Genomic DNA, 22,081 nt, shown 5'->3' with positions numbered 1-22,081 from the left:
AGCAGAGAGTTGTTCAGTTTCCATAAGTTTATAAGCATGCTGTTTTTGTTGATATCCACCAGCTTTAATCCAATGTGGTCTGATTGAATACAGGAAGTTATTTCAATTTTTTTGTATATGTTGAGACTTGCTTTGTGTCCAAGTATGTGGTCAATTTTGAAGAAAGTTCCATGAAGTACATTATTTTGTGTTTGGGTGACATGTTCTATAAATATCTCTTAGGTTCATATGGATTATAATGTCTGTTAGGTTCAGTACTTCTCTGTTTAATTTTGTCTGGATGATTTTTATCTTAGTGAGAGTGTATTAAAATCTCCCACTATCAGTATGTGGTTGTCAAGATGTGATTTAAGCTGTAGTGGTATTTTTTTATACGCTTAGGTGTGCTTGTACGGTGAGGGAGGTCCTTCATTCTATATGTTCCTCTTATTGGTTTAATGAATAAAGAAGCTGCCTTGGCTTGTTGATAGGGCAGAACTTAGGTAGGTGGGGAAAACTGGGCTGAATGCTGGGAGAAGGCAGGCAGAAAGAGAGAAGCTATGGAGCCGCCACGAGAGATAGATGTGCTGAAACTTTGCTGGTAGGCCACGACCTCGTGGTGATATATAGATTAATAGAAATAGGTTAAATTAATATGTAGGAGTTAGCCAATAAGAAGTTAAAGCTAATGGGCCAAGCAGTGATTTAATTAATATGATTTCGGTGTGATTATTTTGGTTCTGGGTGGCCAGAACTAACGAGCAGACCACTCCCCCTACACTTGTATTTGGGGAAAGTATGTTAAGAATTGAAATGTCATCTTGGTGGATTTTTCCTTGATGAGTATGTGTGTCCTTCCCTATCTCTTTTCATTAGTTTGAAGTATATTTTGTTACATATTAAAAATGGTTACACTGGCTTGATTCTTAGGTTCATTTGCTTAGAATATCTTTTTCCTGAGGTAATATCTATCATTGATATTGAGGTATGTTTCTTATGTAGCAAAAGGATAGACCCTGTTTTTATATACATTCTGTTAGTTCATGTCTTTCTATTAGGGAACTGATATTGAGAGATAGCAATGACCAATGATTGTTGATTCATATTTTGTTATTAGTGATGATAGTGGTGGTAGTGATATGTGTGTATGTGTAGCTGTGTGTATATGTATGTGTGTGTGCTTACCTTCTTTTGATTTTCATGGTGTGAGATTAATTACTTCCTGCTTTTTCAAGGATGTAGTCAACAACTTTCAGAGCTTTTTTCTTCTAGCACCTTCATTATGACTGAATTTGTAGGTAGATATTAAGTTGACTTCATCTTGGAATATATTCTTTTTCTCTATGTATGTTGATTGAAATTTTTGCTGAGTATAGTAGTCTGGGCTAGCATCTGTAGTCTCTTAGAGCACATACCTATGGAGGCCCTTCTGGGTTTAGAGTCTCCACTGAGAATTCAGGTGTAACTCTAATAGGTCTGCCTTTATGAGTTGCTTGATTTTTTTTCTTTTGCTGCTTATCTTATTCTTTGTTCTGCATGTTTAGTGTTTTATTATTTGTTGAGTGCACTTTTGTTTCTGGTACAATCTATTAAGCATTCAGTATGCTTTTTTGTACCTTTATAGGTATCTTCTTCTTTAGTTAGGAAAATTCTCTTTTATAAATTTGTTGAAAATATCTTCTAGGCCTTTGAATTGGGATTCTTCTCCTTTCTCTATTCCTATTATTCTTAGTTTTGGTCTTTATATATTGTACCAGATTTTGAAGTCCAGTGTCTAGAACATTGTTCATCATACTAACCAAACACATTCTCACTGTCTAGAACATTGTTCATCATATTAATCACACATGCTCTCGCTGTCTAGAACATTGCTCATCATATTAACCAAACATGCTCTCGCTGTCTAGAACATTGCTCATCATATAAACCAAACACATTCTCACTGTCTAGAACATTGTTCATCATATTAACCACATATGCTCTCATTGTCTAGAACACTGGACAGGATATCTTATTAAATATTTGTTCAGTTGACTTGACCCAGTTGGCCAGATATAGCAATTTTAAAAAAATAGTAATTCTAAAAACAATTAGACATTATTACTTTTTTAATTCTTACTTTATAGTTCAACTACTAAATTAAAATTTTTTGTCATCCTACACCATGAGGACAAAAATGAAACCTCATTATGGTTAGCATGTCTACTAATGAATTGTGAACTCTACACAATAAAGACATCAGGAAACCTGTTGAAAAATATAAAAGCACAGGAAAAAGTATTGTATTTACGTGATTTCATTCAGAAAGCAAAGATATTAAAAAGATAGACTCTAAAGCTGGAGATATTTGCTTTATCAGAGGGTTGCTTTGAGTTCAAGGTCACCTTCATGAAAAAGCTAACAGTGTAAATGAGGGTAAAATAGCTTATAAAAATGACCACAAATTATTTTGTTCTAGAAGTATACCCTTTAAAGGTTCTAATGCTCCGCTCAGCATAAAATGTGTCTATATCTTATATATATATAAGAATCTGGACTTGGATACAAACCGCCAGTATTCATGTTTCAGACACTTCCAATGTGCAACCCACAGGTCTCGTGCATTCTTGGATAGCTATGGATGTGGCCAAACACATTTGGAGATAACATCAGGCTGCAAATTTGAAAAGTTAAGAAGTCTGTGTATGCATGAAAAAAATATTTTAATCTTACTTGTTCCTCTCTGATCCAATGCGAAGAATCCTAAGAAAACTAAGAAGCTGGTGACAACCTCCTCAAAGACAGAGCACCATAAAGAACACAGACAACTTGTCCCAGCTGAGTCCAATCACCCAGAGACATACCTTCCACCCAACACCAAGCAAACACCAGTCAAAACATGGTGTTCTTGTGAATAATGGCCTCATGCTTTTCAGTTAAAGCCAAGCAAGCTCAGAAGGCACCGTCAAATTAACGAAGAATAATGAATAAATGTGCATGTACGGATGAACATTCACATGTGTAAAGGGCTGAGACTCATGTTGAATACTTTATTCACTCACTCTCCATCTTCCTTTTACTTTATAGCTGAGCAATGTATCCTCATCACTCCTGCTCCCCTCCCTTTCCCCCAATTCCTCCCATGCCCTTCCCAAACACACTTGTTTTATATACACACAAATATATATCTCACACAAACCACTGCGAATGGGTTAAATTCCACACTTCTAAGCTGATATTGTTTAGTGATAAATGATTTGTTTTCAGATAACAAAAATGCCTTTGGAGGAATGGTGTTAGGGCCAGAGAGACAGCTCAATAGGGTAAAGCTGTTTGCCATGCAAGCCTGGCAAGCCTACTTCAAACCCCAGAGTGCAGGAAAAGGATGCTGTTATGAGCTAAAAGACAAAAATTCCCACCCCTGTTACAGGCCAAATATTCAGGTAACTTTCCAATGCTTCCATACAGGGTATTAGCATGACTGTGGGGAAAAGGGTAAAGAAGAGCTTCCCGGGATTTTCAGGAAGAAACTTCTCTCTCACTTGCAACCTGAGGGATTGAATCATATGCCTCCCTTATGGAAGCCATACTGTAGACAGAAGAGAGCCTATAGCCCACGGATATACATAGAAATTCTGTTATCTTCCAATTCAGCAAGACTGATAATAAAGAGATGTAGCAAGATGTTAAAACTAAAACTTTGAGATAGGAGATATAATCTATGTGAGCATTTAGAATCAAGTCACCATCTGTATAACTGATAAAAGTAACACGAAGAGATTATACCCAGAATCTGGAACTACCTCATCCAGTAACAGAATAAATACTTCTTAAGAAAAAAAAACTTTAGAGAGGAGATATTTTTCAGATGATCAGCTTTGGAGAGAGCAGGCGGCAATGCTGTGAGTGGAGCCCTGTAAGAACAGCAGGAAGAGTCAGAGTGTGCCTACTTCCCTCGTGCCAGCACACTGAGTGGATTTCCAAGAACCATAGGGGAAACTAAAGTGCTTCTAACCAGACAACAGGGATAGTAGCCTAAGCCACAGCTGTATAGATGTTGGGGGTTATCCAAGGCTTCCTTAAGAAGGAAGTGACCTGGAGAGATGGGGAGCGAGGGATGAAGTTTTCCTGGTAGTGGAGGAAGACATTTCAAGAGGCAACCAGGGAAAGAGACAATCAATGTTCCAGACCCTAGGAACTGCAAAAGAGAGGCACCCATCAGGAAATCTCCAGTCAACTGAAGACAACCATAAGAAACATCTGCTTTAAAGCTTCATTGGTCTCAAGGAGTATTTAGTCAGCTCTCAAGGGTAACTTGCTCATGTAAACTTCTATTCCTTTATCATTTCTCCCTCTTAGCCCAAGCATGCAAAGGGAAGAGAAGGGACTTGGGGGAGGAAGAACAGAGAAGTCAGAGTGCGCTGCCACCCAGCAGGAAAAGTCTGGGGAATACGACACAAAATACAGCTTCAGAGTTTATTTAGCTGTACATTTTGATACCTGGATTAAGACTGATTTCTGATTTAAAATTTAGTAGAGTTTAGAGAACGCCTGCTGACGTTTTCATCTGGAGAAAAAGTAAAAAAAAAATGAAGAGAAAAAAATAATTTTCATCATTTAAACTACAAGGTCATGACAGTCAGAGCAAGCCAACACCATGGGATATACAAGGGAGAAAAAGATATAGAATGTCTGCATACAGACACAAAGTCTGCATATATCTGAACAGCATTTTGGACAGTTTGCTCTAATCAAAGGCAATCTCTCTTTCCTTCCTTTTATTTAGTATAAATTATAGGTTCAGGCACAGTAATTCTAGTTATCACTGCTGTAGCATGTTTTGTTCTGAAAAAATACCAAAGGGTGTCAAGAACATTCACCAGCAAAAAAATCTGCAATTTTTACACATACCCTCTCTCCAAATGAAAAGTTCAGCAGACCCTTTTCTTCTTTCTCTTAACTGCACTAATTCTAGATTCTCAGAAGAGAGCTACAGCAATGGCAAATGTTGACTAACTGTGTGGGCTTCCCACCTAGTATAGTCGCTCTCCAGAGTCTATTAGTACACCCTATAGAAGCCAGATTAGAGCCGGCACTCCTGCCATCTATGAGAAATTAAGTGAAACATTGTGGAGGATTGGGAATAACAATCTTTCTACTTTGGCTTCAGCTAACATGGTGTGTTGGAAGCAAATCCAACTTTGATAGAAAAGCTTATATCCATATCCTTCCACTGACAACATGGTTTATAAGCACTCTCAAATGCAAACAGCTTTTCCTAGCTAGAGAGGTCCAGCTCACAAAGTAACAGAATGGAGTGCCTTCAACTCCTTCAGCAGGCTACTTTGTTCATTAATTTGGGAATACTTTTTCTTATTTACTATTCAAGAATTCTATAAGAAGTTTTAGTATACTCATAGTCTACATGTTGAAACTTGTATAAGGGGAAATTTCAGCTGTAAATATCTCCATTTGATAGCTTAAGCTAATTCTAATCAATTTCATTTCCAAGATGTGACTTAATCAAGAACTCACAACGTAAATATTTGGGCAGATTCACGATTTCTTTTTGAGGGAAATAGATGACTTAGTGGCACCTTTACTGACACCATAACGTAAGGTGATGTAGAACAAGTTACTTGTCAAGTTAAGCTCTTATGCTTTTCAAAATAGACTGACAATCACACTAGTTCAATGTCATCTATTGATGAATTATAATCATTATCGGTAATGTATTAGCCCTCAGATATGATACCATGCACAATGAATAGGAACCTAGCAGCTTTTAGCTGTGTGACCACTCAGAAGTTTCAGTATCATATTTTACTTATTTCTTTTCCTGTATCTGAAAGCTAACAGAATTAATAAGTAAATACTAAGTACATGCTGCAATGCAGAAGACATTTTAGCATAGGGAGGTGAGAAGAGCACAGGATTTCTGAGATGTAAGAAGATCCTACACATTTGCAGTAGAATCACTACACAAGTGGCCCAAAGAAATGGGATATAAAGAACCTAAATAAGTGGTCACAGCTTGTAGACTTGGGAGTTTTCTTTAAAAGCAATCCATTATTAGACCAGATATAAATGGATATGGTTGATCAATTCTCTTTAACATACATTTTGGTGGCACATGCCTATAATCCTAGCAATTGGGACAAGATAGGAGAGTCATAAATTGAAGCTGAAAGCTAACCTTACTACACAGAGCTCTTATTTTTAAGAAAAATGCTTTTGACCAACCAATGGACAGTATTTTTTTAAAACATTTACATTTGGTCATCCTTAAGAAGTGCATACTTCTTGTGTGTGTGTGTGTGTGTGTGTGTGTGTGTGTGTGTTGTTAACATTAGAAAACTTTCACTTATGTACATGTGTATGTGCATATATATGCTACATGTGTGAGTATCATTGAAGATCAGAGGAAGAGACCAGATAATCTGGGGCTGGAGTTATAGGTCATTGTGAAATACATGAAGTGAGTGCTGGAAATCAAACCTAGGTCCTCTGAAATGGCAGCATGTGCTCTTAACCACTGAGCTTTCTCTCCAGCCCTGTCAATTTTTACTTTAGCTGGTCCAATTTGAAGACATGTAACTTCCCTGAGCCTGTGACTCTTTTACTTGCAATTTCTAGTAGAGATATCGGTTAAAAAGCAGTGAAGGAGGGTTATTTCCAGTTCAACATAATGGAAATTTTCATCAGCACGGCAAGAAAAATAAGCAGATACATTAAAGGGGAGAAAAATAAAGCCTGACGTGACAGCAGAGGACAGTGAGTTACACAGAAAGTACTAAAAATCAATATAGGCAAGCTTATATGATAAAAATACTAACTATATGTCCACATATATAAGTAGTAAATATATAGGTTGAAATAGTATTATTTACAATTTCACAAGGAAAATAAAAATCTATAAAGCATAAAAGACTGAAGAAAGAAAATCCAAATTAAGAGGTATGGACTATATTCTTGGATTAGAAGATTTAACATAGTAAATACATCAATTCTGCTGAAATTTATATGTGTCTCACAATTTCTATAATAACTTCAGTATATTGTTTAAAAATATGACCACATTTCGGGGCTTGGGAGTAAATGTGTATGCATAAGTGTGTGCAATAGCTCCCGGGTGTGCATGCAGAGATTGGAGCTTGTGGATGGCCCTGTCCTATTTCTCGTCACTTTATTCTATTGAGACAAGGTCTCTCAATGAACCAGGAGCAAGATCAGCAGCTAATAAGCCCCAGGGTCCCTGCTTTGTCCCTTCTCTGTAGCACTAAGTGGCAGGCAAGCATGAGACCACCAGCAGCTTGCTATGTGGGCTCTGAGGATTGGAATTTAGAGCCTCATGCTGACATAGCAAGTGCCCTTCCTACAGAATCATCTCCCCCAATCACTTGTGTTTTGAGACTGGGTCCAAACACAGTAGGTAGTCCAGGCTGGCACTTAACTGATGATTTTGCTTCAGTATTCTGTGTAGTGGGATTATAGACGTTATATAAAATACTACATACCACCCAATTTTATGTGGAATGGAAAAGGAATTAACTAAACAAACTAATTTTGAAAAATACAATAGGAGGAAACATTCAACTCAATGCTATGCATTCCCATGGAATTAATCAAGACAATTGCAGGTAGAGGAAAAGACACAAATCAATGAAACAGAAATTGAACAGTAGACCCACAAATAGGTCCATAACTGACTCTTAATAAAAGTATAAAGAGACACAGTGCATACAGAAAGGTTTAACCTTTTAACAAATGCTTTTAAAGCAAGTGGACATTTAAAGGCCTACAAAAAGAAAAAAGAGCCCCACGAAAGTTATATATTTAAAAAAAGAAAAATGAATTGTAGATTTAAATGTATAACACAAGAGTATTTTAAGATAAAATCTTAAAGTTCCCAAACTAGACAAGAAAAATCCCTAGAAAGGACAATCAAAATTTTAAAAAAAATAAGCTTCAATAAAATTCAAACTTTTGCTTTTAAAATGAAGGAAAAAGAAGCTATACATATTATCATGTTATGTCAAATCAACAAAAATCTAAAAAATGTAGCATGTTTGCTGTCAAAAAACAGAATCTAGGGGTGGGTGTGTCCACAGACACTGGGCTTTACATAAGGAACATGTTTAAAGGCACATGTTTCCACATGTGCATCACGTACTCTTTGGGGTTGACTGACCCTTTCGCAGGAGTCACTTAAGATCATCAGAACACACAGATATTTACATTAGGATTCATAACAGTAGAAAAGTTACAGTTATGAAGCAGGAACAAAAATAATTTTATGGTTGGGGTCACCATAGCATGAGGAACTGTAGTAAAGGGTCACAGCATTAGGAAGGTTTAGAAACACTGTCTAAAGGTAACAAAATCACATCTACAATCAATCAATATACTTACCTACCTATATATAAATCCATCATGGAAAAAGAAAGTGTGCTATTTGCAAGAAGAGGACTAGAGGAAGAAAATGGAGAGAATAATAGAAGAGTAGATGTGAGCAAAGTATAATGACATCCATGTATGAACATGACATAAGTAAGCCCACTGTATGAAAGCTTTAGAAACAATTTAAAAATAGCAACAATACAAACAAAAGGACAGGTTATACAGCAATGCAAAGATATGTGCAAGTTGAAAGCGTGACAAAGTCGGGACGTGTAGAAAACATAAGCAATCCTGCACAGTAATAAGGGAGCACACGTGAGCTGAAGCTACACAGAACCTAATAAACGACGGAAAGTTTTGTAATTGACTTTAAATCATTGTCAAAGCTTCCTGTTTTACATATATATATGGATATATACATATATATAACATTTATACACATACACATATTTTACAAGTACTAAATTTATTTAGCATGGTATACTTAAGACATTAGAAACTTTCAGAATAGTGTTTTATCGTGCCATAACTTACAATACAGAGAACACGCCTTTCCTAAATGGTTATCCTGAGTGTTCATACTGTTGTCTAAGTTGGATCAGCTTCTAACATTTTATGTTTCATTTTAATGTTATGAGATGTCTCTGAGTTCCTTTAGCGGAGATTTTTACCCCTTTGTGTGGGATTTCACCTTTTCCCCAGTTACATCAAGAGGTTTACCACTACCAAATTTCACTAGCTGCACAGTTATTCTACTAAATGCACCACTGTTAACATCTTATCCACTATTTCCTACGGAATCCCATTTGTGTCTCATTATAATTTTATTTCATCTTATAAATTTTATTTATGTGCTGTACTTTCATCTTTGTTGGACAATTCCATTTTTAAGTGATTTGTTTTCATAAAGTGTCATCAGGATTTATCGCCCAAAACTCAGAGGCTACACAAACATACACCTTGATTTCTACCTTAATAGAAGGTCTGTAGTGTTTACCAAAGGTTTTGAAAGAAGCAACTGGTCACTGATCATGACAAGCAGCTGTTTCTTACATTGAACTCTATGGACTGGAGAGCTAGCAACAAGGTTTGTAGTTTATGTAACCATAACTGATATGCCATATTAACTGAGATTTGAGCTATGTGATTTGCACCATGATGAGGGAAGGGATAGGCATGCAAAGCCAGTGTAGTTTATACAAAGAATTCTCAGAACTCTGTGGCTGAAAAATGTCAAAGTAAAAATGGAAAGAAGACATGAGCACACATGTTGACAAAAATATACAGATAAAAATTTGTTCCTAAATATATGTCCAACTACAATTTGCATCTACTAAACATCAAAAATTCATGATAATATCAAAGGTTGGTAAGAAACTGGAAATACTCCAACCCTCAAGGAGAAATAGTGATAATTTATAGGTGCAGTCACTTTGCAAAATAGTCTGACAGATTTAAAGAATACAGCTATCAGACTATTCAAAAACCACACTTAAGGCCTGTCTATCAGAGTAAAAATTATGTCCACACATTCATATGCAAGTGGCTTTTTGAGTTCTACTGCCCCCAGACACAGTTCCTGTCCTTCAACAGGTGAGTGTTTGAACATACTGCGGCACAGTCATAGCATTAAATGCTACTCAGAAGTTTAAAAAAAAAAAAACTATTGGTACAGAAGCTGGTAAAGTTTAAGAATAAAAAAGCTCATCTAACAGAAATGGTGTCTAACTGATACAGAGTATCATAGAATAGTTTCAAAATGACAAAATTATGGAGAATTCAAATAGATTAGCTAAGTGCACATGTTGAGACAGGAGTATTATTTAGTAATAGAGGTAGCACAAAGAACTGCTGTGCTGATGTCATATTTCTTTTTCCTGACAGTGAGGACACTTACATAAATCCACTCATGATGAAAAGATAAAGCCACACACAACTACACACTCAAAATGAGGACACAGACGAAACACATCAAACAAAAAAGGAATGGAGGAGCACATTTGTTGTCTCAGCACTCAAAGGGGGTGTGGTGACATAGCAAACTAGACAGAGCCGAAACTGTGCATCTTTACCTACATATGCATCTAGTGTTTCTCTTTAATTTCATTCCTTTTTATATCATATACCATATGATTTACACCATATACCATATCCTATATATCATATATGATAGCCCAAGCTAGCCATGTATTCCTGGTGATTGTTCCATTTCAGCCTCATGAGTTCCGGGATTACATGCTTTAACCACCACAGCTGTAAAGTAAATCTTTTTTAAAAATGACTTCTGATCCAGTGATGCCACTTTCAGGCATTTATCCACGATATACTCACACATACAGCTGCATAAATTTCATACACAAATAGATGTATGCATACACAGGGATGTCGCAGTTGTAAGAGCAAACTGTACCCATCTAGAATGCTTGTATGGTGTATGTAGCCAGTTAAAAGAGTATGTAGCCAGTTAAAAGCTTAGGACAGGAACTAAAGAATATGAATTTTAACAATCACACAACTACCCTACAAATTAATGCTTTTGACTGACAACTATATTTTTATTTAGTGGTTGTAATACTCTTTATTGCCAACTGTACTAAGAGTTATGAACTTGAGATTAAACAGCAATTCCAGAGAGAACTACTGATGAGGAAGACCCTCCTGAAACACAGGTGGCACCAGCCACGGAGCATGGAATACACAATAACAGAAGAAAAAGGGAAAGTCAGTGTGGTGCTAGCATCCTTCTCTGTATTGTCTCTTGTCCTCAGACAGGAAGAATGGGTTCCACCAAGTGCCCTTCAGCACATGCACATGAGACACACCCCATGGAACAATCCCTCTGAATGGTAAACTCAAGTAATTCCTTTTTATTTCATATCAGATATTTTGTGACAATAACAAGAAAGATACAGTGTTACAGGTCTCCAAATCTGAGCAATCAGGGAGCATGCAAGATGATTCACTGAAGTACTAGGAGGGAAAAAGGACAGTAAGGTAAACTTGTATTTAAATGAAGGTTTATTAATAGATAACAGATATATTGATACAGATGTTGACACTTGATCTGGATACAAAGTGAATTAAGAACAAGGCCTAACAGTGGTGCCCTGACTCCCTCATTCACCAACAATTTACAGACAACTCACAAAACAGTAAAGTAGCAGAAGAGGATCAGTAGGGGAAATGACAGCCAACCATAGTAATTCAAGAAAGGACACAACCAAGTTTTCTCCTAAATTTGCTCTTTGCTAAATTACAAGGTTAAAAGTTATGAAAAAAGATTTTTTTAAAAAGTCCAATGATAATTTTTAGGAAAAAATGCTACCAGAAGACTATTTTTATTTAAAAAGTTTACTGAAATACTTAGAGTTTGTGCTTTTGTGACTGAAAACCTAGCTCATTACCTAGCAAAAATTTCAAGTTTCACAATATAATAACTTGGAAATAACTTCTAGACCTACTTTTAAATCTCCAAAACATCAACACAAATAATTTTTTTTAAATATTCCAAAGTGCTTCTGTAAGCTTATTTTCTTCATTCCTACCTATGGGTTTTGCTAAAACAGCTCAGTACTGACAGTGTGGCCTTTTTCACAGAGTAGGACTTAATGACTGAACACATCACATTCATATTGCAAATTTTCAGTTACTCATTGCGATTAATTTTATCTTAAAAGTTTTAGGGGCACGTTCCTCAGATAAAGCTACTACTAGACATCGCCTACTCATCCAAAAGTAACTTTGTGACAAGGTAACCTTATCTGAAGAGACTTGGTTGCAGCTTTAAGTCTAGAAACATGCTTTTCTTTTTCCTTTGGGCATTACAAAAACTCAAAGACCTCTTTTTGCACGGTTAATGGGCATTTAAAAAATTTCAAAAAGAAACTGATCTTCTCAGGTGCTACCATTCCCAAATCTCATACTTAGACAATCTTGTCCACTCTAGTCATCAGGAATATTTTTTTCAGTTCAAGCAAAAAGTTAACAAAAATGTTAAAATGTTTTGACTCTATTGTCTTGCACAACTACAACCAATAGTTGTACTTGCAAATTAGTTCCAAAATCTACCCACTTATCACTTTTCCACCAGTATCATAGAAGCCTAAGTCTTTATTACCTGTCTATAATTACTGCAGAAACCAAAGAGCTTCTCTTCCTGGGTTTCCTTTTTTAACTAAACAGTCTATTCTTTAATCTATCAGTGACTCTTATATCACTAAAATATAAGAGCTTTACTCTCAAAAACTCCCCAACAGCTTCTGCATTAAACAAAGAGAAGCCAGAGTCAGTGGTCTCACTGGGTTCATAAGACATCACAGAATCTTGTTTCTTAGTGCAACTGCTCTCATACTTCAATTCCTGCTCCTTCACCAGACCAGTGGCCTTCTTGTCAGTTCTCAAAACTAGTAAATATGATCCTAGCTCATGTCTTTGGGCCTCTTCTTTACTGGAGTGCTTTCTTCCCATATATTCATTAGGCTATGTTCACCTACTGTACAATGTCTTGGTCCATCCATAGAAAATGATAAATTGGGCCAAGTGACAAAACTTACCTAGAGTGTACAAAGCCCTGGCCTTGATTCCTAGTACTGTAAAATAGTGAACTCCACCACTTTATTCCAAATATTTCCTCTGCTTCATTTTTTCCTGTTATCATTTGTGACCATTGAAAACAGATAGAGGTTTGTCTATCTCTTCACTTCCAGTGGGAGTGTGGCTAGTGTTTTTGTTCATTAACACAGTTTGCCATTGGCACAAATTAAACAATAAATAATTACCCAAATCAAATATCTACCTAGAACTATATTTTCCCCCAGTGTTGCCTGGCATCATTAAAAGTTTTTCCAACTACTAAATAAATTTTCCAATAATATTTACAAATTGTGCCTAATACTTCTTGCTTTAACTGGCTCTTAGTCCCACTCAATATTCTGTTTCTCTCTTGGAGGTTATGAGTTTTGCCTCCTTAGCAAATTATTAATCTGGTACCAATTTTGTCACTCCTTTCTAGTACTTTCAGGGTTTTATCTTGCTTTATAGAAAGCATCGTCTAAAAATTGTGTCAGGTAACTTTTGAAAATTCAAATTCTTTCATCTCAACCAATGAGAACACTCCTGAGTGTTCTCACTATAGATATTTTAACTTGTATACTTTCTTTTGTCTATTGTTCTAATCAGTAATGATCACAGGCAAGAACTCAATTACCTCTATTTCTGGGGGCTGATGGCTTGTTAATCAGAAATTTGTCAATTCAAACATAAGGAAATCTCCACTTTCCCCACTGAAGACTTGCCCTTTCTAAACTCAGTGAAAATGAGCTCACCATGAAACCCATAAACAACACCTGAAGGTAGTCTTCTTGGCAGCATAAATGTGAACACCACCACTTTTCCTCTAACTCTATGATCTTTGAATGAAAGACTCAAGAGTTCAGAGCCCATATTCTGGTAGACAGAACACAGTGTAAACTACGTGTCCTGTTTTAGTGTCACAGACACTTACCTAGAGATTAAGAACGATCACTAAGAGAAAGAGGGATGCGAGTTACAAGTAATCAAGCCTTCTCCTGGAACACCACTGGTGTTTAAGACAAGCGTTAACAAATATGTGCTCAAAGATGTAATTACAGGGTGACAAGATGAATATACAAGAGAATAGTATAGTAAATACTACAACAGAGAAGTTGTGGAGAAATACAAGACCCTAATAAGCAACAGGACACTAGACCACTAGGAAGAAAAGATGCTCAAATGTAGATTCAAGGCTTAAGCCATACAAGTATCATGAAGTTCATGGCTTTTGTTTCCTCTATCAAGAAAAGGATAAGGCCACTTCTGGGTAAAGACAATGGAAAAGTACTGGGTTTCAGTTGCATAATCAAGGAATTGGTGGGAAAGTGAGGGAGGAAGAAATGTATGGAAGAAAAAAAAATAGCCAACAAAAACATAAAGCACAGCACCTCACGCTAACGAGAGAGAGACACAGGAAGGGTGATTGCAGTGTAGGAAAAGAAAGTAACATCTCAACAGTTCTTATTCAAAGTCTACAAAAATTCCTCAGAGAAAAGTTCTCCATTAATATAAAGCTCTTTCCTACCATAAGTATATTCAGGGATGCTTTTTGTCTGGTACCCAGCAGTCAGCTTACAACTCAAGGTAGCCTTTGTAAAAAAGATGCATTTAAAAAACGACCTAGGTACTGGCACTTTAAGAAAATCTTGAATTTACACATCGCACACAATCTCCCTTTCTCATCTCTCAAGCCCAACTTGAGTGAAGCTTCTAGTGTAGAGAAACCCTCTCATCTCCACTAACTCTTCTCCTTGATTTACTCTTTGTGTAACTTGGATTCCACCTGCTGTTAACACATATCACCTAGCAAATGTCTCCAAATCCCTGGTCTGCTGCTACTTCTAAAAAAAAAAAACTAAAAATAAGTATTAAATAAATAAATAAATAAAATCTAACACTATACTTACAAAAATAGCAGTTCAATGTTTCTGGAGAAATATCACATCAGAAGTCTGCCTAACTCCCAAAGTCACATTCTGCCATATCTCCTTTTTAAGTAAAGATTCTCAAATAATTTTTCCCTTCAAGGTCCAATGTCAACGCTATCCTTAAACTATTTTAAACCTCAAATATTTTATCCATGGCTCTACATTTGTTTCTGTAATGGGTTATTAATTACAAAGGCATTTTCAAACTGTCTCAGTCAAAACCACCAATACTGTGCTAAATGACGAGGTAAACTGTGCTAAAACTACTTCATGAGCCATAAGGCTCACTTTCCTATTTCTCAGGAATTAGAGTCCTGATAAAAATCATTCAAATCGTTCCATTTCAAAGAATGTTTATATTACCTGACAATTTAAAAAAGAAAATGATGCCATCACATTTAGTCTGCTAATTCTAGGAAGGCAGTTCTGTTAAGAATCCACAACTTTGTTTTACCAGTCAACAACCTGGTGCGTTCTCTCCCAGGAACTGGTCAGCAAAGAAAGCAGAGTCCAATAAAATATCAAAATATAATGACAGAATTTCTCAGATGGCTCCAGGTTCAGTGTGACCTCAGCTCTATATATTAATTCAGTATTCTTTTATAAGGATGTAATATAAAGTATAAATTCTGGAACAAAGGATCTACTATAAGACAGATTACAGAGCTACTTGATTAGGTTTTCTATAGTCATTTAAAAAAACAGCTATTAAGTCTTTCAATTCACACAAAATGCTGATCACTATGTAATTAAATTTTTAAAGAGGAACTTTTTCGGAAAATGAGAAAGAAAACCCCTACCTGGTAATGTGCTATTAACATGTACATCCCCGAGTCTTAAAAAAATAACCCAACAACACATTCGCTTAGTTCACAGACATAGATCTAAGAGCAGATGATTGAAGGGAATAGAAGAATAAAGTTGCTATTTTATTGAGCACTTGTGAAAAGAATGAAAATGAGATTTGGAATGGCCCATTAAATCCTTTATTAAAAACTGTCACATCAGATTCACATATTATTACTGGTGTTGCCAATACGATAATGTTGTTAATGATTCAATTGTATTTGACTATATAGAAAGGTGGTTTGGCTTGAAATTTATAAAATGTCAAAATCAGAATATTTATATGTAAAATATTGGAATATACTTTTAATACTATTACAATAACAAGAAATTTGATATACTTCAACTGTAAATTCAGTAGGTCAATGAAGCCTGATGACCTTACGAAGAGCTCTAATTCTAGAAATTATTTAACGTATTAACTGAGAAAAAAAAGACTAGCTGGATTTAACTCATTAATTCCAAAAAGTAAACAGCTTTATTTTCTGAAAAGACTATGTCTACACATCACATACATCATTTTAATAAAGAAAACATCCCAAACTCACAGTACTTTCTGCCTTCTTGGTAGGCATGCACTCACTGCATACCTGTGTATGTATATACACAAACACACACACACACACACACACGCGTGTGTGTGCACGTATGTACATGCGTATAAACACACACACATACATACATACATACATACATACATACATACATTCACACTTCGTTTGTTGTGTTTTGTTCGGGGCCTTTTGGGGGAATTAAGGGAAGGTGGATATATACCCAAGATCTTTTTATTTTATTTTTTTGGCGGGGGGCAAGGGGGGAAGCGGAGACAGGGTTTCTCTATATACCTTTGAAGCCTGTCCTGGAACTTGCTCTGTAGACCAGGCTGGTCTCTAGCTCACAGAGACCTACTACTTACCCTCTGCTTCCCAAGGACTAGGATTAAAGGCATGCACCACCACCACCCGGCTATCTCCAAGATTTTTAACAGCAAAATGTTTCGTGTAAAATAAAGTCCACAATTTAAAGCTAAGAAAAATGGAATGAGAATGAGAATATTTCACCAGGTAACAGAGACCTCAAATGAAGCTCTATTCAGGAGTTAATTTGCTTCACATGATTAAGCAACCAGTGACAGAGGCCACTACCATAAAGGGATGAAGTCACCTATCAAGAACTATAACTGGGGTTGGAGGCTGAGTAGCTTTACTTATGTTTAAAATAGAAATAAAATGCAACAGCACACAAAATACTTGAAAAGATTACTAGCTTAATTTTGACATACTGCAATCCAACCTTTTAAATTTTGGCACAAATCTGGTTGTAATTCACAAACTTTATTCATATAAAAATGCTTACTGCATTTAAGTATATGGCAATTTATAACTTCCAAGATACCCTTATGAACAATTCCTAAAATACACACAATCCCAAACACATCAATGACCTGAAAGCATTACTAAACGATACTTACTAAAAGGAATTCTTTATACATTCATTTGTACATTTTCAATTTTTTCTTAGTTGTTCTGCCAACATGTTAGTGCAGAAACTATGCTGGGGACAATACATACTTCTAAACATGGCCAGGAATACATCAAAAAAATTAGGACCTAATTTAAAGCCCCCAATCAAATTCTCTAAGTCAAGGTTAATCAATTCTCCTTTATAAATTATGAAAATCATCATATGAAAATTAAGTCCAAGTGGATAATGGAAATTCAGTCCAGTAATTTCAAAGTGAACACAATTAAATTTAAATTTCATTTATTGGAAAAACAGCAGGCAACAGCTTTTCAGTTAAAAAGAAACTTCTATAGATTTTATGTAATAATTTTCAACATTCTATATGAATTTAAGTTAGACTGAATAATAAATCTTTTGACTTGTGTGTGTATGCATGTATGTGCATTCACACACATGCTTTAATAAAATTCACTGGAGTGGGGGGATTAAAAATAAATCTTCTCTAGTTTAACTGTAATTTTGCCTTTAAACAATTTCACAATCTATGGTTTGGAGTGTAACTAACTCACTGGGAGAAGTGCTTGCTTAAAATACACATGGTTCTGGGCTTATTCTTAAGACAACAAACAAACAAACAAACAACAAAACAAACAAAACCACACAAAGATTAAAGCCACTTTCTAAATGATTCTGACCAGCTTTAGTAACTACTATATTTATAATTTTGTAAGAATCTTTAAAATGTCAAATAATTTTGCATAGCTCATCAGTGCAATGAATAATCCCTTCCCAAAACCTTCAAAAAAAAAAAAAAACAAAGAACACTGTCATCACTTTGCAATAAGAAGTCTCAGACATTTTTATTTAGGAAATGTTTCTTCAATATTTATTAGATAGTGAATTTTCATTTAAGTGAGAACCTTTTTGTGTAGACTAACTCAAACTATACCTTTCTTTTCATAATTGAATTATATCTTACTCTGGATAGCAAAGAAATGAATAGTTCTTTGAACTTAAATACTTAAGATTTTCCTCGTCATGAATTAGTTCTTCCTGTACAAACTGCTGTTCTGCTGCTGCTAGAGAAGAGTCAAGTAATAAGCAAACAGGAAACAAACCACAAATTATACTAATTAATAATGAAATATATTAAATGTTTAAATATTAAACAGCAAAATACTCCTTGTATATTAAATAAATAAGATTTGAATTTGTCATTTGGGGATATAGGCCAATATACCAATGAGAGATGGTCTAGTGCAAAGAGTGGCCTCAAAACATACATACACACACACACACACACCATACACAGATGAAGAGAAAAAAAGAGGGGAAAACACAATATTTAATACTGGTATTACTTCCAATAACACTTTAAACGGGTGAATCTCACTCCCCCCCCACACACTCACACACAAATTATCTGGAAAACTTTTGAAAATTAATGACAATTGAGTTTATCCCAGAAAATAAGAGTAAGGATTCAGATATATTTTTCAAATCTCCTTAAATGGTGAGCTTCTGATTAAAAACGCCTTTTTTTTTCTTACTGTTACTTAGCACCAAGACTCCAAATAACAGTGAACCTTCCTTTACAAGCACGGCTGGCAAAAGTGCCTCAGTTAGCGCCTTACAGATAAACTGAACTCACTGATGCACACTCATTTTCATGAAACGATCTATTTCTTATCACTGCTTACAATTCTTTATTCTCAAATTCTAACATCAAATGAGGTCAAAACTATTTTTATGGACTGAATCACTTATGTTGAAAACACATCATCCATTTACACACATAAATAACTACTGAATGCCTACATGTGCAAGGCACTATGTTAGGTGCTGCTGTAGAACTGAGTCACAAGAGAAAATGAATGATTGGCTGAGCATAGTGGATTTTTATAATTTACTTTTCCGCCTTTATTTTTATAATTAATCACTATAAAATTTTATAAACTTACTTAGGGAACGAATACTTTCAAATTAAAAAAATCTAAAATGTATAGGCATGTTTATGTGTAGGTAATGAAAGAAAGGAGACTATGATACAGAAGAAAGAAGAGTTCTTAGGGAAGGGTAAGGAAAAAAGAGAAAGAAAGAATATATGCAATAGGAAAACAAACAGGGAACTGGAGGCAAGAGGGCTGGGGAGACGGCGGTGAGAAGAGAATACGTAAAGGGGCGTGTATATACCGAAATGCTATCATGAAACTCATTACGCTTCCACCTTGAATTTTTTTTTAAATCTTAAAAATAAAACAAACAAAAAAATTCCCAGTGCATAAAAAGAATCTGATTTCAAGATACATGAAAAGCATAGTTCCAGGTTTACTAAGTTACAGAGTATACCCAGAAACCTTTGACTACACACAAAACAAATTTAAAATAGAAAAATAAACCATGTTTTAATCATACTCTGCTATCAAGTAAATTTCAGATAGTAAGAATAAATACCAAATCTCTTTATGGAAAGGTAGTAAGTAGTTCATGTCCACTTTGCAGTAGTCTTAAGTAATTTACATTAAAGTATTACAGGTTTGACTCACTGACTATTTTATTGTGGATAAAAGTTTATTCAATACATAATTTAAGAATAGATTTATATGCTGAGAAATTCTGTGAATAAAGTGAGTTTTCTTTTACCAGAAAGAAGAGGATGCAGGAGAATGGGAAATTGTGGGCAAAACCTACTAACACTAAAAATGTATTAAAGTCATTTAAAACATTAGCTGCTTCTCTTCTGCAAAGCCCACTGAATTCCACCTGAATAAATATCTTTTCTGTTTTTACTGATATTGGGTTTTTATAGTAAGTTAATAAAATAAATAATACTTGTTTCTCATCTTTATGATAGCATTAAATTCTAAAGAGGCTAAGTATCCTCACAAGAATGAAAGAAAAAGCTAAATGTCTTACTGCTCTCCCCACATCCCCCAATTTGATAACCTAAGAGACAGCCACTGAGTAAAACAAGACACAAGGTGGGATGGTCAACAGTTCTAATGACAAAAACTCGATTTCAATGAATAAACACTCCTTTTAAGTAGTAAAAGATAAACCAGGACTAAGGAGCATGGTAATTCATTGCAGCTTAGATGCAACACTCTGTCTAAAGTAGAGAAATAGTAAAATACTTTACTAAGTTAAAATATAGGTTTTATATTTTATACCACATTGAACACACATAAAAATACCAGTGGGTTTTTTTTTTTGTTTGGTTTTTTTTTTTATCTTGTTTCTGTTCAGACACGTAAGCAAATGTGTTCTTTGGTGCCTGGGAATTTATCAATATTTAGGGATAATGGAAGATAAGAAGTCCCAAGTTGACATGTGTACAAATAGAAGACTCAAAATCCTATAGCATATAAGAATCAAACTTAGAAGTTCAAGTTACACTGTAACTAGGTTGATACGTACTCAGTCCCCCAAATCATACTTTAGTTTCCCAAGTAAAAGTCACTACAGCCTATTACACTTTAATATTTGTTTTTTTGGTTTTTTTTTTTGAAATTTCTTTTCAAGTGGAAACATATCCCAGATAGAAATATATCACTTTAAGTTTAAAATCATCAAAGTCAACAAAGAGAATGTACATTCATTAAATGTATTCATTTACAAAAGAAATCTTGAAAAGGCTGAGTTCAACTGAAACTGAAGACTTGTTCTTGATTTTTCATTATTCCTTTTTAAACATGAGTTAGTATAGACATAGTATAGACACAGGCTGACTTTCAACTGATTTAATAATTACTTCCCTTTGGTGGGGTTTTGAAGTTCTAGAGTCTAAAATTTAAAACCATTCATGAGAGTATTTTCCAGTAAAAGGAATCATAGAGCAATGAAAAATCAGAAGCAAGATGGCTTAGAGAGCCTAATAACTTCTAAATATACACACATTTATAACCTGCATTTATTTCTAAAGAAACAAATTTTAAGTAATGCTAATTTAACCAATAGAGAAAAAGCTTCTATCAAAATATACAATTTCCATTACAGACTAGAAGGCTAATATTAAAAAAATAGTTGTAAGCCAAAAAAGTTTGCTTGTATGGATGGGAGGAAATGCCCCTTTGAAGCACACAGCATCAAACAAGGTCTTATAAAAGACTGCTCTGTGGTCTTCTTCATTTGCAAGTTCTTGATGAATTCATAAAGCTTGGGTTTCAGTCTGTAGATCAAGCTATATCCATGCTTCTTAAACCAAGTTTTCAGAAAAGGAGGAATCAAATGATTCAGAATCTCAAGTGGGATTTATGCTTTACCATGTATCTGGAGAAAAAAATAGAATAATAGGTTATGATGGTGATACAAAAATATACTAATGGATTATAATGACAATACAAATTTTGAAATTTTAAGACTATTACATGTAAAAAGGGATGACACTTCTTTATAACTTTAAAATCACTAAGGGACAAAATACTGTTTTTACTAAGCAGCTGGAAACTAGATTCTGGAATTTCTGAAAAATAGCAAGCAAAAAAAAAAAAAGCCAAAACATTTTCTAATTAAATTCTATAACCTAAGAGCTTATTGGAAGTACATTTGTCTTACTACCAGTTATAGCCATGACTTTGAGAAAACCGACACAACCCAATAAGAGATACTAAACAAGAAATAGTTTTCAGGGAACATAACAAACAGCAGCTGAGTCTACAGTATTATGATAATTCACTGTTGTTATGTTTGTAAGTTTCAGAACAGTTGTTATTTTAAAGGACTTAACAAGTTCTATCCTAGTAATTCAAATAAATGTAAGAATTAAATTCAAGCTTTCAGGGGTAAAGCCCTGACACCAGGCTCCCTAAGCAGATAGAAAATAAAGTTCAGGCTTCTGAGGAGTGGGTGGGGGGTGGGGCAGGGAGTAGGTGGCAGGAGTGGGAGGAGGGGAGGGAGTGGGAACTGGGATAGGT

The 22,081-nt window shown here is 35.1% G+C and overlaps 1 protein-coding gene across 1 annotated transcript in view; it reads right to left on the bottom strand.

The window, feature by feature from the left end:
- Window positions 1-16,951: 16,951 nt before the first annotated feature.
- Window positions 16,952-22,081, bottom strand: part of Cdc73 (cell division cycle 73) — a 127,303-nt gene continuing 122,173 nt past the window's right edge. Inside the window, exon 17 of the mRNA XM_085688149.2 lies at window positions 16,952-21,437. Coding sequence (XP_085544275.1) covers window positions 21,401-21,437 — 37 coding nt within the window. The 3' untranslated portion in view covers window positions 16,952-21,400. The remainder of the gene's footprint in view (window positions 21,438-22,081) is intronic.

Source organism: Myodes glareolus, chromosome 5, assembly GCF_982192425.1.
Source record: "Myodes glareolus chromosome 5, mMyoGla1.1, whole genome shotgun sequence".
Lineage (NCBI taxonomy): Eukaryota > Metazoa > Chordata > Mammalia > Rodentia > Cricetidae > Myodes > Myodes glareolus.
This window is presented reverse-complemented; position numbering and strand designations above follow the sequence as displayed.